Genomic DNA, 18,380 nt, shown 5'->3' with positions numbered 1-18,380 from the left:
TAATTGAAGGCATCATAACGCACTGAATGTATCTATGTGAAATTCTAACCTGCCCGGGAGGGCTACAGTCAGCATGTGCCTGCACTCTACATATTTAACCATATAAATCTCTGATGTAGGTATGTATGTGGAGTTGGAAAACTCACCCTTTTTGTCTAAAATCCAGAAGTCATTCTTTTGTACCTCGTAGCTGCCCCGGCAAACATCTTATCTGAGCTACTTCTTCCTGCATCCTTCCCCTCCTGTGCTAAGTTAGAGGAAAGGATGAATCCACAGCTTCACATTCAGAGGGTGGTATGTTCCCATCCTATTGAGCAGTTAATGAAATGGGAGTGACGCTGATGAAGCTGCCACTTCCCTCTCTCTGTGAGGCTTGGTGCCACTCTGGAACAGGGAAGATGCAGACGGCACCGTGTTGTCAATGCTTTTTCGCTGGGAATGTTGCCTCCCCATTTCTTCCTTAGGACAGGCTGATGTTTTATATTTGCTCTACAACCCGAAGTATCTAATATAGGAGACATTCGTAGTGGTTAAATCTGACTCTTTTGGGGAGAGTCTACATATATTCCATGTCAAATATACTCCTAATTTTGAGTTGGAGAAATAGTCATCCTTGCAGAGTACTTCACATACATCGCATCCAGTAATGTTCATTTAAAAATGCATATATGAATCCAGGCTTGGTCATGTTCCTAGTAGATTTGACGGATTCTAAAGGTGTCAGGGTTCTGATTTCAATTTCTGAGGTGTCAGCTTAAATCCGCTTATCGAGCGTTACATTTTCAAAGTGCCAATTTATGTAGCTGGTTGTGAGAGGTCAGGGAGAGAGGGTAAAGCTGCATCCAATAAAACGCCATCACCACCCCTGTGGAAGCAGTGCCAGCCCAGATGGGTCACACTCATAAAAACAGCACTCAGTAAATGCTAGTTGTGAAAATTATAACAGGCTCCTTCTATCTTTATACCCTAGATACTAGGAGATAATTTTTTTTTTAAATAAGCTTACTTGATAACCAACTACTGTAGAATTTTAACTTCTGAGACAATCTAGTAAATACAAGGAAACAGCTGGACTAAAAAATCACAATTAAATGAGCAGTCTTATTTCACTTTTTTATGTATAAAACACTTAAGGCATATATGAAATTTGTTCTTTGACCTCAGCCTACACTTTTGGGAATGGGGTACATAGGGGAGAGAAAGCTTGGTCCTAATGATTTACCTACGAACTTCTAAATGAAGAGATGTCCAGCCTATCAATGAATACATCATCCAACGTATATTGATCATCGACATATTTTAGGCATCTATTTAGAGGGCTCTGAATGACATGCAGACAGTTGATATTTCCTGTAGATTATTCAGAAGAGGTAAAGCCATCAATACTTTACAAAATTGCACCAAAAATCAAAGTGACTTCAAGGTTTCTGTCCTGGAAGACGAGGGGAGTGATGGCAACATCAATGGAGAATCACAGAGGAAGTTTTGGTTTGGGAAGAAGATGAGGGTGGATATGTTCAGCTTTGAACATGACAATTAATAAAGGCAACATCACCAGAAAAGTTAAGACTGGAACTCAGGAAAAAGGTCTGGATACAGATTTAGGATAATTAGAGTGGGTGAGGTGGATGCAATGGGGGAAAATGAGATCTTCCAGGGAAGATAGGTAGAAAGAGAGTTAGAATCAGGGTCTGAGATCAATAGAAGAGGTAACCAACCAAGGAAGCTGGTACAAGGATCTGAGGAGTAGGAGAAGAAAACAGAGGTATCCCAGTGCTATATTTTGATATTTTTCAATTTTCCTAATAGATTACTTAGAATTTTGTGATAAAATGGAGATATAAATAAAGTATGATATTATAGTTCTGTAAATATGCTTACAAGTTCTTTGTGTGACTGGACTGAAACAGGCCCTTAGTAAACATTTGGCATATTAAGTAGTAAATAAATAGCATTGCTTTTGAAAAAAAAAAAAAGGAAGAAGAACGGGGAGGGATTGATCAGGGAAAGAAGATGGAAAACCCCAAAGCATAAAGAATACTTCTCCTGGCCTTTGGACATTCCCTTGACAGCAGGCAGAGAGCTCCACTAGAAAGAAGGAAGAAAGAATTTCAAATGGCAAGGAATGTAAATCAACCTGTGAAGATAAAAGTTTCTCTAACTATATCACATAAATCAGTTCGCAGTACGATGTTGTCTATAAAAACATGGTCTCTCAACTCAGGAAGCCCTGAGGTAGCAGTTTCTTCTTCAAAGACTCCATTGCTTCACCCACCAAGTGGGGTGCCTGTCCTACCTACTTTCAATAGCATATGTCCTACTACATATGTTATTGAAAGGAGTAAGTCAAGGCATGTAAAGCTCAGAGAGTACAGAACACACCTGCAAGGCACCAGATAATAACATCAGCAATTACTTTTAATGGAAACACATTGTGGACTAATTAGTATGAAGCAATATTTGGGAGTGGCAATTCCAATAGGGGAATTCACATTTCTTCTTAAATTTTCCCTATGTACTTCCTCTCTGATTTTTAAGTCACCCACTCACTCTATTTCTCTATCTCTCTCTCCTTCAGACTTCCCTTTTGTTTCATGTGGTGTAACTCAAATAGAGTTGAATTAACAGCCTGAAAAGAAAATTTAGGACAGTTTTCTTTTTAGAGGGAAAAAGAGTTGTTGAACACATTTTAGATTGATGCAGCATATTAAAATGACAAATTGCACACTGAAATATCACCAACTCCCAGAAGAGAACAATAAAAACATCGAAGACGCTAAATTTACACTGACAAAAAAATACAACATTTATAAAGCAAAAAAAAATCCTAAATTACTTTTAAATGACATACTACAAACCTTAACATAAAAAAAACCACAGACATGTTGTCCTTTGAAAAAGTATATTTGATTCCTTATACTCAGCCAGCCAATAAAAGTACTTGGAAATAAGAGATAAAATTATTCATACAAATACACAATCTGCAAGTTTAAACAGTAATTTAAATGGAAACTTTTTTCTTATGGCAATTTTTTTTTTACTTTCTCAATTGCATAAACAAGTGCATTTGACTATTTCAATAGCTTAAAGATAAATACAAATATCACCACTATGAAGTGAAAACTTTTTCTTATATGCATTTTTGGGAGAAGTAATACATATGCTAGAGACGTTATACTGTTTCTAAAGAGATTACTTTCATTTGCAATCCAAATTTCTTAAATTGTAAGAAATTCATATTTTTCCCCTAGCACAGTGAGGTACATGAGTACTCACAAGGGTATTTCCAAGGTAGATGAGAAACTCAAGGGAAGTAATACATGTATATCCATTATTTTATACTTGGGTCAGCTCCAAGTACCAAATAAATATGCCCTATTACAGACTAAATGTTCCTTTCCCTCAAAAATCCTACGTAGAAGCCCTAACCCTCATGTGATGGTATTAGGAGTTATAGCCTTTGGGAGGGAATTAGGTTCGATGAGTTTATGAGATGAAGTCCCATGATAAGGTTAGTGCTCTTAAAAGAAGAGAAATCAGAGCTTCCTCTTCACCATGTGAGGACACAGCAAGAAGGTGGCTGTCAGCAAGCTGGGTACGTTGATCTTGGACTTCCCTGTCTTCAGAACTGTGAGAAATAAATGTCTGCTGTGTAAGCCGTTTAGTCAATGATATTTTGATATAGCAGACTGAGCTGAACAGACACCCTCTAGAGCCAAATATTTTAATTTTTACATTGCAAGAATGCATTTGAAATTATAATAATTGTTACATATTCAGACTCTTTCACTGAGTTCTAGGAGTCAACTATTTCTTCATCATTTGATGCTGAAGATGACCTTCACTATAGTCCATCACTTTTGCTTCCATTAGTAATGGAAACTATTCACTAAAAGAGATGAAATTATATAGGTTGCCTTGCTGAGGATATTTCCCTCCAATATCTTCAGAAATTTTTGTGTTATTCCTCTCACAAGGCATTAACAATACAGCATATAGGAAGGGTGTATACAGTTTGCTGTGTACACAGAGAAAGCATGCAAAACACATTGTGTGTGTGCACATGTGTATGTTTGTGTGTGGGTGATTATGTTTGTCTGCTTCCTGTTGTTCCTATCACTTTGAGCACCATAACATGATCATTACACCATGCAAAATGTGAGACTTTCCTATCCAGTCCTTTCTCTCCTTTGCCATTCAAAAAAGAAACACACAAAAAAGCAATTTTTTAAATAAAATAAAACACAACTAAAAGTTAATCATGTATTAATTCAAATAAAAAATTACTCTTTGCTTCTTTTGAATTGAAAAATCAGATCTGACTGCTTGCTTAGATTTTAGTGTCTCTATACCAATATTCATAATACAAACTGCTATACATAATACACTTATCCATTTATTACACTTAAAAATACATATTAAGAAATCCTTGCCAGGCATCTGTGGTTATCAACAGATTTTAATTATGTAACAAATATTGACTCCCTATTGATAAGATTATATTATATTCCACCAAAATGGCATCCATATATACATGTGAAATAATTTCTGGGAAGGCAAATCAAGGACAGATGTATTCTAGAAACTATAGGAAGTTTCAGGATGGGAAATTCTTCATGTTCTAAGAATAAGGACAAAGGAGCAGTGAGTCCATGCCAAACCATTACTGAAACTCTTGAATCATATTTGATCCTTCTTTGTTGTTCTTATTTTTTATATCTTTTTTTCTATAGGTCCCATTTAAAAATATACAGTATTTGCCTTGGTCCATTTGTTCTCCCATACTTGCATGTTCACTTCTTTGCTTTACTTTCAGTTCATCTTCCACACCCTCACTGTTAGCCAAGGGCCATGGTTCTTTCATTGATTAGTGTCAAAACCAGGAGGAGAATAACCACAGGTTCATACCACATCTGCCATTCCCTAGATTAGAAGTTCTCAGCTCTCTCTGTACACCATAGTCTCCTAGGCACCATTAAAAACCATCCCGGTGCCACATAAGACTGATTACGTCAGCATCTTTATGGGCAGGTCCTAGACATGGAAATTAAAAAATAAAATCTTCCCAGTGATTCTGTTATACAGCCAGGATTCAGAATGACTGCTAGAGGTGATCCCAGCTGAAGCCAAGCCCTTCCAGTGGGCAGCTGAACTCATCACATTATGCATGTACACAGGCTTGCTCCATCAATTGCCTTCTCTTACTCTAGTGTCACCAGATTTTCTCTCTCACATGAATTATTTTTATTTTATTTTTAATTTTACTTCAAGTTCTGAGATATGTGTGTGGAAAGTGCAGGTTTGTTACATAGTTATACATATGCCATGGTGGTTTGCTGCACCTATCAACCCATCATCTAGGTTTTAAGCCCCATGTACATTAGGTGTTTGTCCTGATGCTCTCCCTCCCATTATCCCCCATCCCCCGACAGGCCCTGGTGTGTAATGTTCCCCTCCCTGTGTCCTTGTGTTGTCATTGTTCAACTCCCACTTATGAGTGACAACATGTGGTGTTTGGCTTTCCGTTCCTGTGTTAGTTTGCTGAGAATGATGGTTTCCAGCTTTATCCAGGTCCCTGCAAAGGACATGAACTCATTCTATTTTCTGGCAGCATAGTATTCCATGGTGTATACGTACCACATTTAATATCCAGAATCTACAAGGAACTTAAACAAATTTACAATAAAAAACAACCCCATCAACAAATGGGTGAGGGATATGAACAGACACTTCTCAAAAGAAGACATTTTTGTGGCCTACAAAGCTCATCATCACTGGTCATTAGAGAAATGCAAATGAATTATTTTTATCAGCACCTACACTTGCTGTTAATTCTCCCATCATTAAAAAAAGCTCTTAATGTCTGTTCCCTCTTCAGCAGTCTTCCCATTTCTCTCCTCTTTACAGAAATCTCCTTTAAAGAGCTCTTTATACTTTCTGTGTCCATTCCTGTTTTCCTACTCTGTTCAGAACCTAATCCATTAAAATTCTTGCTCCCAACAAGTCAAGAAAACTAATCACCTCCATACTCCTAAATGCAATGGTCAGTTCTCAGGCTTCCTCCTGCTTGATCAATAAAAATTTCTCCTCCTTGAAAACTTCTCATCTTGGCTCCCAAGAAAGCACCCTCCCTCATTTTCATCCTTTCTTCCTGGTCATTCCTTGTGGTTGGACCTCATTTCACTGAATTCTTAATATTGGAATTCCTTGGGACTCAGTTCTTAGACTTCTTATCGTTTTACCTAAACTCTTCCTCTACATCACTTTAACCACTTTTGGGGTTTTTGGTATCATCTATATGCTCATGAGTTTTGAATTTACGTCTCCAGCCAGGATGCCACCCCATCTCATTCACAACTCCTAGAGGCACTCCTACTGTGGCTAATGGCATTTCATTCTTTAGTTGTTGAGGCCCCAAAAGCTTGATCTTATCCTGGAATTCTCACTCCCTGTAGTAGGGCGTATTTTGGCAGTCCCAATTTCACCCTCTGGAGTTACACCTGCGACTATGCAAGATATCTGGAGAAAGGGATGCATGGTTACTAAGGGATGTATGGTTACTAGTGAGCTGCCTCTGGAACAGGAGGTGAACCTGCATAGCCCAGGAGAGCCCAGTGTCATCACATAGGCCCCTAAAGGTGCAAGAGGGAGGCAGAAGATTCAGTCAGATACAAGGATGGACAAAGAAACAGGCAAACTGAAGCATGAGAAGGAGCACTGTCCCTGCCCCATATCCATCACTGTTGATGTTGGAGACGGAGGAGGGGGCTCTGATCCAAGGAAGGCAGGTGGCCTCTGGAAGCTAGAATTGTTGAACCAGTGCTGATGACACCTTGTTTTCGTCTCACTGAAGCCCATACCTCACCTCTGACCTACAGAACTGTAAGATAATACTTATGCTGTTTGCCACTATTAAATTCGTGATAATTTGTTTTGGTAACAATAGAAAATCAATACACTCCCTATAGCCAGGTAATCAGCATTTCCTGTCAGCTCTATCTTAAAAATAAATCCTAAAATTGACTATTTCTCACCACACCCTTGCTCCATTGGGTCCAAGCCACCATCATCTCTCGCCTAGCTTGCCACTAGAAACTAGGTTGCATAGTTTCACACCTACAACATCTGCTTAGAAAGCATTAATTCAGATTGTATGACATGAGTGTTTGGGGAAACGTAACTTATGTAATGACTGCTTCTTGGCTTTTTAGTTAGTAATTTACTACTATGAATTTTCTTTTAACCCTAACCTAAACATAATGGTGCACTGTAGGTATTTGGTACAAGAAATTTTAAAACATTTCCAATACATTAAAAGAAGTGTTTTTGAGACAGGGTCTTGCCCTCTTTCACAGATTGGAGTGCAGTTCACCATCATGGCTCACTATAGTCTTAACCCCCAGGCTCAAACAATCCTCTCACCTCAGCTCCTTGAGTAGCTGGGCATGCACCACCAGGTCCAGCTAATTTTAAAAAATATTTTGTAGAGATGGGGTCTTGCTATGTTGCCCAGGCTTGTCTCAAACTCCTGGCCTCAGGATAGTCTTCCACCTATGCCTCCCAAAGTGTTGGGATTACAGGTATGAGCCATCACACCTGGCACCAATTATTTTTTGAGTTTTGTTACTTTTAAATCAAAATAGGGCTTAAATTTTAAGATCTGCTTTCTCATTTAAGTTTGTTGTAACAACTACTATGTGTTGAACAAGAACTGATCACTTTACTCTCTTTTGCTCAATGCTGCTGGAAGGTATGAGATGGGCAGGAGGGAGCAATGACCCTAATGGAAATTGTCCCTACCTTCAATGTGCTCACAGACTCACAGAGGAGATGGCCATTAAATGAACAGCCATAGGTGAGAAGAGAATAATAAAATGAAAGGTCAGAGTGCTCCGGACAGCTTTCCAGAAAATATGATACGATGGCTGAATTTCAATTCCTTCATGGATAAAGTATGTGGATCACACCAAATGTTTTTAGGTACTTTCCAGCTCAAAGATTCACTGTTACTAGCATTGCGGTTTAAGACAAAAAAAAAAAAAAAATCAGAAATTCTCAGAGTATTACAGTTTAACTAGAAAAAGCCCACACAAAACCATGAAAAAAACGACTTGAGTCTTCTTACCATGTATAACTATTATTGTATATAATGTGCTATAGGTTTTCTTAGCTATAGAGTCACAATCCTCATTTGAAAGCCTTCAAAGCACATATGTTATTGAATTTATTATTTTTCCAAACTGAACAGGTTATAAACCATAAATAGGTTAGTGAAAGTTTTGCCACTAAATAAGCTATCAAAAGCTTCCGAGCTTTTTGGATTTTTGGATTCAAATTGTGAATAATGAATTGTGAAGATGCTCATTTTAGACTCATTCAAAACTGATTTGAGAACCAGTCAAGGTAAACTGATTTATATTGGTTTCTTTGAAGCCTTGTACAATTACAACAATTACATCCAGAGCTGGAACATTTATCTCACATTTGAACTGGGAAAGTGGGTTCTATATAGGAAAACAGAAAAATTCACATACAAGAATATATAAAAAGTGAACAAATTTAACAGTCTTGTGAAGACAATTGAGATTTGCATTGGGTAATCTTAGAAAAATGTGATACCACAAGCCAAACAACTTTAAGGGAGAAAGAAATTGACTCCTGAGAGTCGGGGAAAGTGACATTACTGCTGCATCTATCAAAGCATGAGCTAAGGATTAACAAATTCCACATTCCCAAATCATCATCAGGAAAAACAATTCTCTGTAATTCCTGCACTCTGGGAGGCTGAGGCTGGAGGACTGCTTGAGCCCTGGATTTCGAGACCAGCCTGGTCAACATAGTGGGACCCTGTCTCAATAAAAATTTTCTAAATAGAAAAAAAAATTCATTGATAAAAAGTTTCCCTAACAATTAGAATTAAACAATTTGAAAGGAACTCACTTGCTTTACTGATAGGTAATTCTTTAAAAAAAAAAAAAATACAATTTCACCACAATTTTTACATTTTTTTATCTTACTAGGTGGCAGGACTTTTAATGATGTTCTTTGCAAAGAGCGTTTTTTTCTTGAATAATTCAAACAGTTAAAAGATAGTAGCCTCCAATATTTAAAAGGACTTTTCTGCCCCATCTCTCCATCAAAAAAAAACAACAAACCAACTAAAATCAATCATGAAAAACACATCAGAAAACGGGTCCTTCTTTATCATGTACCTTCTTTGTCATTGTGGTGGATAATCGCGTCCTGTATCATGTCCGTGAGGTTGAAGTGAACTTTCGGATTCTTCGCATGCTTCAGCCTTTTCAGGAACCCTTCCTGCTTCTGAAAAGCCTTCTCACGCTCATAGTAGGCTTTGATTTGCTCACAGCGCATGCGCTTCACTAGACGCTGCCGTTGGCCAAGGGGAAGGGACTCTAGCAAGCACTGGTCGATTTCCATCTCATGGGATCGAAAAACGTTACATAGCTGAAAGCAACCTGGAAGAAATGCAAGGGGAGCGTCACCAGACCTATTATTATAACCACTATAAGTGTGCACCACAGCACACTTGATTTTATATTGTCCATTGCACAGGTCATAAATGCAACAATTCTCCTTGCACTTGATATTGCAAATCCAAAGCCCTTTTTATAGATTGGGGAAAAATAGTTCGTGTGTTCCTCAAGATTCTGTGGTAATAAAACAAATGATATAATTAGACATGCATATGTAGTTAAGCTCAACACAATTACTAACCATCCATCCCTTCCTGTTTCTTTCAATCCATACCAAAAGTCTCCAGATTTCACCACTGTGTCAAGCTCCTTCTGTCTAATTAAATAATACTAATTTTACATGTTAAATGTTGGCATAAAATCATTCTAACTTTTTCAGAACAACCTAATAGAATTGCGTTTGCATATCATGGTGACTAATCATGACGCTGTTAATTTAATGTAATAGAATGTATATGCTGCCAAGTACAATGGTTGAAGCCTGTAATCCCAGTGTTTTGAGAGGTTGAGACGGGAGGATCACTTGAAGCCAGGAGTTTAAGACTTGCCTGGGCAACATAGGAAGACCCCATCTCTCCAAAAATAAATAAATAAATATATAAATAAATAAGTAATAAACTTTTAAGTTAGCTAGGCATGTGGCATGTGGCTGTAGTCCCGACTACTTGGAGGCTGAGGTGGGGTATCACATAAGCCCAGGAGTTTAAGTTTGCAGTGAGCTAGGATTGCACCACTGCACTCCAGTCTGGGCAACAGAGTGGGGAAAAAAGGAGAATATATGTGCTATCAACTCCTTATATGATACAGTGGACATTTTTCATTAATTTATTGCTAAACTCTTTTTCTCGTAATCAGTGACATTCATTTCCAAGAAACCTGTGGTTAAGTATAAAGACTGAGGGTTGGCACAGGGATATTTCTCAAAATTGTGGAGAGAATTTTGGCTGCTACGGTTCTTGTTTTATTTATATAGTGATTAACAAACTGAATTCCCATTTCTGAAACTTAAAATATCCCCCTTGTTTCAAAAGGCTACTTCCTATAAACACCAGTCAAATTACCTGTAATGGAATTGTACAAACACTTATATTTACTACCAGGTTGAAATATTACTATTGGCAGAAAATCAATGTTAAAGCACTAAAAATTCTAGAAGCTGGCTTGCAAACACAGATTCAGATGTGTTTATATATTCTTAAGCTATTTATGATATCAGGTCTCAAGGAGGTTAAAGTAACTATGCATGCACAAAATGTGGTTGATCATATGCCATATCTGAGAAGATTATATACTAAGGGTATAGTTCATCTTTGGAAGGATGCCCTGGTCCTTTGAAGGAACAACAAGTCATGACAACACTATTTCCACTTCTGTTTCTTGTGACACTTTCCAAGTCTTTATTCTCACAGCCCCCAGGTGCACCAGCATAAACATCCCTGTTTAGCATATAAAGAAAACCAAGATGAGAGAGGCTGTGACTTGTCTAAGATTAAAGAGACAATTAGACAAACAGAATAAAAAATTCTCCATAGAGAAGAAACAAACCAAAGCACCATGATTCTCTAATGCCAGGTATTGAATATATAAGTACTTTTACATAAGATGTAGGAAGAAAAAGAAGCCGTGTTGGGGGATTTTGTGTTCATTTATTTGCATTTGACAAAAGCTATACGTTTTAGTATCATACGTTTTCATAAGATTCTTCATAAGTATTCATAAAAGTGATGTGAGAAATATCAACTAGCTATACATAAAAGATTCCCTTTCCAGTGACCTAAACACAAATAGACAACAGCGGTTCTGAAATGATGACAAATTGCTCTGGAGTACACTTATTGATAAAAGCTATGATCACTGCCAGAAACAGATTGTATGAGAAAGCTCATTAATAAAGAACCATAAAAGTCTTCTGCTTTCACATCTGTGTAGAAAACTGCACAGGGCTTGATTGATTGACTTTGATACTTGTGACACTTCGACTTCTGTGACTTTCCTGGCTTGTCGTTAGGTGCTCAGGGGATCAACAGGGCCACACAAAAAAAAAGCCTAAAGAATTAAAACAAATAACATTGCAGAGTGCCATGTGTTGATTAGCCAGCAGTTGATGGCTGAGGATAATCGAATAAACACAGCAGTCCTCTAGTTTGTAACTCTTAAGAAGGGTCTCTTGGTGAAATTTTCAATTAACTTTTAAGGAATCCACAGTGACAGATCATGATTCATTGAGTTATCCCTCACAGGCTGTCAAAAGGGAATGTAGAAGGTGGCTCTTAAATTAATTTTCTTATTTTCCTTTATGATTTGGAAAATTCAAAGGCCATGATTGCTAAATTTTAAATCCATTCATGTCTCAAATCTTGATTTTTAATGCATTTTTGTTAAATAATTCCCCATGTTTGGATCTAAAACATTAGTTTATAAATTGATTCTTTTGTAATCTGAAAATTTACTGGGCATTTTGACTTTCTTTTAATCTAAGTCCAAGTGGGTCAGCTGTGTCATGTATGTATATGTATATGAATCAATAAGATATGTGATGCGACCAGTTGATCTCAAAAAAAGAAAAAAATAAAGAATCTATAAGATAACACAGGGATTCAGGGGATCATGGTGGACGGGAGGCAGGACTGGATTGCAGCTGCAGACAGAGCAGCATGTAGAGGCTTGCATTGTGAATTTTAGCTCCAGATCTACTTCAAGAAGAAACCAGCAATCCCGAGAGGACCCACAGATCCTCTGAAAGAAGTGGACTGCTCCTGCAGGACCTGGGAGAAACCTCAAATACTATGAGTGCCCCAGCTGCAGAAGTGGGAAAGAGAGACCCTCCTCTCCCAAACACACACCCCCACTGGAGAAGGTGAAGGTCTGCCTGTGGGAGAATTTTCCAACTTTACCTGGGGCTGAGTCAAGTTAGAGAGCTGAGCAAAATACATGGGTAGAGGAAGCAGCAGAAAGGCCCTGGGGCTCACTGGGTCCCCAAGCAGCCCATTCCTGCCTGGCACCACAGGGATCCATTGGGAGGGTGGCCAGAGGGAGAAGGAATTCTCTAGCTGAACTTTGTAACATTTTTGAACAGGATGAGAAGCATCCTGGCCAGAACTCGAGGGAGGGTGTGAATCAGGCATGCAGACTTCACAGGCGGAGAAACAACTCAAGCCCTTTTCTCTTGCAGCTGGAAGTTGGATAGCCTCGAGCAAGTTTTCAAACCCATCTTGCCCTCCACCTGGGAACAGACTCAGGGCTGTTGGTTTGTGGGGCACGGTGGGAGTGAGATCGGCCCTTAGGTTTGCCTGGCCCATGACTGCTGGCTTTCCCCCACTTCCCTGACAACCTGCATGACTCAACAGAGGCAGCTGTAATCCTCCTAGGTATACAACTCCAGTGACCTGGGAATCTCACCACCATCACCCACAGCAGCCACAGCAAGACCCAACCAAGGAGAGTCTAAGCTCAGTCACACCTAGCCCTGCTCCCACTTAATGATCCTTCCCTCTCCACCCTGGTAGTGGCAAACAAAGGGCATTAATCTTGGAAGTTCTAGGGTTCCGTCCACTGTCAGTCCCTCTCCACACTACTACAGCTGATGCTTTCTGGAAAATGCCACCTCCTGGCAGGAGGCCAACCAGCACAAAAATAGAACATTAAACGACAAAAGCTAAGGACACTTATGCAGTCCATTGCAGCCTTCACCACTTCCACCAGAACAGGTACTGGTATCCACAGCTGAGAGACACATAGACGGTTCACGTAATAGGACTCTGTGCAGACAACCCCCAGTACCAGTCTGGAGCTGGGTAGACTCACTGGGTGGCTAGACCCAGAAGGGAGACAACAATCACTGCAGTTTGGCACATAGGAAGTCAGATCCATAGGAAAATGGGGAGAGTACTACATCAAAGGAACACCCCATAGGACAGAAGAATCTGAACAACAGCCTTCAGCCCCAGACCTTCCCTCTGACAGAGCCTACCCAAATGAGAATGAACCAGAAAACCAACCCTGGTAATATGACAAAACAAGGCTCTTCAATATCCCAAAAAAATCACATTAGTTCGCCAGCAATGGATCCAAACCAAGAAGAAATCTCTGATTTACCTGAAAAAGAAATCAGAAGGATAGTTATTAAGCTAATCAGGGAGAGACCAGAAAAAGTCAAAGCCCAATGCAAGGAAATCCAAAAACTGATATGAGAAATGAAAGGGGAAATATTCATGAAAATAGATAACTTAAAGGAAAAACAATAAAAAATTTAGGAAACTTTAGACATGCTTTTAGAAATGCAAAATGCTCAGGAAAGTCTCAGCAATAGAAGTGAACAAGTAGAAGAAAGAAATTCAGAGCTTGAAGACAAAGTCTTCAAATTAACCCAATCCAACAAAGACAAAGAAAACAGAATAAGAAAATATGAACAGAGCCTCCAAGAAGTCTGGGATTATGTTAAATGACCAAACTAAGAATAATCAGTGTACCTGAGGAAGAAGAAAATTCTGAAAGCCTGGAAAACATATTTGGAGGAATAATTGATGAAAATTTCCCCAGCCTTGAGAGAGACCTAGATGTCTAAATAGAAGAAGCACAAAGAGCACCTGGGAAATTAATCACAAAAAAGATCGCCTAGGCACATTGTCATCAGGTTATCTAAAGATGAAGTAAAGAATCTTGAGCGCTCTGAGACAGAAGCACCAGGTAACCTAAGAAAGAAAACCTATCAGATTAACAGCAGATTTCTCAGCAGAAATCCTGCAAGCTACAAGGGATTGGGGACCTATCTTGAGCCTCCTCAAACAAAACAACTGTCAGCCAGGAATTTTGTATCCAGAGAAATCAAGCATCATATATGAAGGAAGGACACAGTTGTTTTCAGACAAACAAATGCTGAGAGAATTTGCCATAACCAAACCACCACTGTAAGAACTGCTAAAAGGAGCTTTAAATCATGGAAATACATCAAAACAGGACCTCTTTAAAGCATAAAGCACACAGGATCTATAAAACAAAAATACAAGTTAAAAAGCAAAAACAAAAAAAAAACCGAAGTACACAGGCAACAACGAGCATGATGAAAGCAATGGTACCTCACATTTCTAACATTGAATGTAAATGGCCTAATTGCTCCACTTAAAAGATACAGAACTACAGAATGTAGAATAACTCACCAACCAACTATCTGCTGCCTTCAAGAGACTCACCTAACATATAAGGACTCACATAAACTTAAAGTAAAGGGGTGGAAAAAGGCATTTCGTGCAAATGGACACCAAAAGGAAGCAGGGGTAGCTATTCTTATATCTGAGAAAAAACAAACTATAAAGCAACAGTAGTTAAAAGAGACAAAGAGAGACATTATATAATGGTAAAAGGCCTTGTCCAACAGGAAAATATCACAATCCTAAACATATATGTACCTAACACTGGAGTTCCCAAATCTATAAAATAATTACTAATAGACCTAAGAAATTAGACAGCAACACAATAATAGTGGGGGACTCCAATACTCCATTGACAGCACTAGATAGGTCATCAAGACAGAAAGTCAACAAAGAAACAATGGATTTAAACTATACCTTGGAACAAATGGACTTCTGACAGCTTAAGACTGGTCAACAGATACCCTTCCTCATGGTGGTCACTCAAAATCCCTTTTTAACAAGGCAAATGTCCCCTGAAAAACACTTCAATTCCTATTGCTTGCTTTATTTTTCTCCTTAGTATTTATCACTCTTATACTTCTACAGTAGCTATCTATCTAATTATTTATTTATTTTAGAGATGGGGTCTCACTCTGTTGCCCAGGCTAGAGTGCAGTGGCATAACCATAGCTCACTGCAGCCTCCAACTCCTGGCCTCAAGCGATTCTCCCACTTCAGCCTCCCAAGTAGCTGGGACTGCAGGCATTTACCACCACACTTGGCTCTCCTACAATATCAATTACTATGCTTCAACTGTATATTATACTAATATCTATACTAGTCAATTTCCTAAAATAAAATTCTATATATTTTCTTATTGCTCTGTAAGCCCCATAAAGGCAGGAACTTGGGCTGTTTCTTCCCCTGCTTACTTTCAGCATCTGGAACAGGATGTAGTCAATAGTTGTGTTGTTGTTATTGGATGAAATTGCAGAATGGACAATTACATTGATGGCAGAAATATCACACTTTATTAGGACCGAATCCAGCACTTAACACACGGCAGATAAATGCTTAGTCCTGCTCTTACAGAAATGCAAGATGACACCGTGTTCTCATCTAACTGCTCTTCCTTACAGAATTATCTGGCCTGAGGCAGTGTCATCAAGCTCATCTTTGTATTGGATTTCTTTATCTCCAGTGTTACACTTTTTTAGTGGGGCAAGGGAGGTGGCAGGGATCCTACATATATAGTTATCCTGCAATTCCAGATAAAAGTTTACAGCCAGAAGCCCCTGCTCAGCGAATGTGTATCTCTGTAGGACTAAACTTGAAAGCCAGCAATTATCTGACATCTAGTTATATATATATACACACATATATATACACTTATATATATATATACACACATATATATCTATACCTAGACATCTTAATAGATGTGTGTGTGTGTGTGTGTGTGTATATATACAGAGTAAAGTGAAGAGGAAAACGAACTAAAAAAAAAGAATGCATAAAATTATTCTGCTGTACAACTACCAGAAATGCCCCATGTCATCTAGAATAAAAATCTTCCTGTGGCATGGTGCACTCAGTGTTCAAGATTTTTAAGCAAATCTCTCTGTGATTGCTAAAGAGGAAAAACATTACTAAGAGCACAGAAAATTTGATCTAAGTACATTTATAAAAACTTGTAGACAATTTGCAGGAAATATTCTTTTCCAAGAATTCATAGATGATTTATGATATTAACTGTGTCTTAGGCCATAAAGCAAAGCAAATCTCAATAAATTCTGAGGAACCAAAATTACACAGGCGTTTTCTTAACATAATTGAAAATGATATATCAACTACAGAAATGAAACCATACCTCCCCATATGTTCAGAAAATTATAAAGCCAATTCTACATAAAGCATGTTTCAGAGAAGAAAACATCACAGAAATAATAAATTTTTAGAATTAACCATTGATGAAAGGAGATCCATCACAATTTTGTGGATAAAACTAAAGCAATTCACAGAAATAAATTAATAACTTTAAATACATTTTAGAAAAGAATATAGTTTTAAAGTCAATAAGTGAAGTATCTGGCACATGAATTTAGAAAACACACACACACACAAATAGTTGAAACAAAAAAAGAAAGAAGAAAAGAAAATGATGCTATTCATTAATAGAAATGAAACAAGAAAAGAGGAAAGGCGAAGAAAGATGTGAGAAATTGACAATTTCTAGAACAATGTAACTCACAAAAAGTGACTCAAGAAGAAGTGGAAAATGAACCAATTTATGCAATCATTGTATAAATTAAATCAGTTTTTAACAATCTATAGACCAGAAATAAAAACAAACAAACAAAATGACCCAAATGATTTAACCTGTCTTTAAGGAAGAGATAACCTGCATTTTCATCCAGTTCTTTCGTACAATAGAAAAAGAAGAAAATTACCTCAGTTCATTTTCTGAGACAAGCATAAGCTTGATACCAAAATGAGGCCATCCCAAAAAGGAGATTACAGGTCAATCTCTTGTATAAACACATGCAAATAGCCTAAGTGCATACATATTAGCAAAATGAACCCATGAGTGTATAGTTTGTCAGCAGAATGAAAGGGTGGCTTATTTTAAAACATTAAATTGTGTTTAAAATTTAGAAAAATAAGGCCCTTTATTGCTGCTTCTATTCTACCTCAAAATGAAGGTCTTACCGTAGAAAAAAATAGAAAAATAAATAAGGAACATGAAATGTGGGTAGGAAGAGGAAAAAAATCAGTTATTATTGTAAATACTGTTAGCTACATAGAGAAACCAATACACCCTATGAGTCAGCTATTAGGAGTGATAGTCCGGAACTTTGCTGAATGCAAGTCAAAATACACACAGAAGAAGAGAGCTACATTTTCAAACCTAACAAAAGATGTTCCACCTTATTAACGTATAGGAAAATGTAAGAAAATAAAAAAATCATTGATTAAGTTTACAAATGTCATTACAATTAAAAAGCAAACTGGAAATATTTAGTAACATGTAGAACCATCTTTCCTACAACCAAGATATATATTTCTTCCACCTCTTGAAATATGCTACAGATAAAATTAAACAAACACAAAATAATATAGCATTCATTAAAAAAATTACAGATAACAAAAATAAACCTTTCAAATAACTTCTCCTCTATTTTTGGAGGATATAAATCTATTAGGTCACCTTCTCTCTTCAATATTTCCTAACTGTGGCTTTGGTAGAGGAATAGACACTTAGACCAATGGAACGGAACACAGAACAAAGCAAAAGCTCTACACAAACACAGCCACCTGTCTGGTGACAGAGGTCCAAAGAGCTAGCCAATGGGGGGAGCATATTCAGATTAGGATTACAATTAAAATATTACAGCTATTGAGAAAAATGGTTTGGTGATTTCTTTAGCTACAGTATATAGTAACATTTCTAGATGAAATTATGTGGTTCATTAAGACCGTTCAAGATGATATTCAACATAGGAGGCCTGGAAGCTTCAGCTGCAGCAGGCGTATGTGCCTTCTTAGGTGAGCCTCTTAGAGGGATGTGTGGTGGACACTGGCAGCCTGCTGTCTGCTGCTGAGTCAGCTGTCTCCATGGAGCACCAAGGAAGCAGGACAATTAGAATGGAGTACCTGTTTTCACTGATTGCTTTTTCTTTAATTTTTGTACTGGATTTTATTGGTTATTATTCACCCTTTATGAGTAGAACTCAAAAAGCTGAGAATGAAGCAGATT

General features: G+C 37.9%; 1 protein-coding gene across 1 annotated transcript in view; it reads right to left on the bottom strand.

Moving 5' to 3' along the window:
* The window catches only part of MYO16 (myosin XVI), a 575,469-nt gene that overhangs the window by 529,889 nt on the left and 27,200 nt on the right, over positions 1-18,380 (bottom strand). Inside the window, exon 2 of the mRNA XM_030813681.1 lies at positions 9,213-9,476. Coding sequence (XP_030669541.1) covers positions 9,213-9,476 — 264 coding nt within the window. The remainder of the gene's footprint in view (positions 1-9,212; positions 9,477-18,380) is intronic.

This window comes from Nomascus leucogenys, chromosome 5 (genome assembly GCF_006542625.1).
Source record: "Nomascus leucogenys isolate Asia chromosome 5, Asia_NLE_v1, whole genome shotgun sequence".
NCBI lineage: Eukaryota > Metazoa > Chordata > Mammalia > Primates > Hylobatidae > Nomascus > Nomascus leucogenys.
This window is presented reverse-complemented; position numbering and strand designations above follow the sequence as displayed.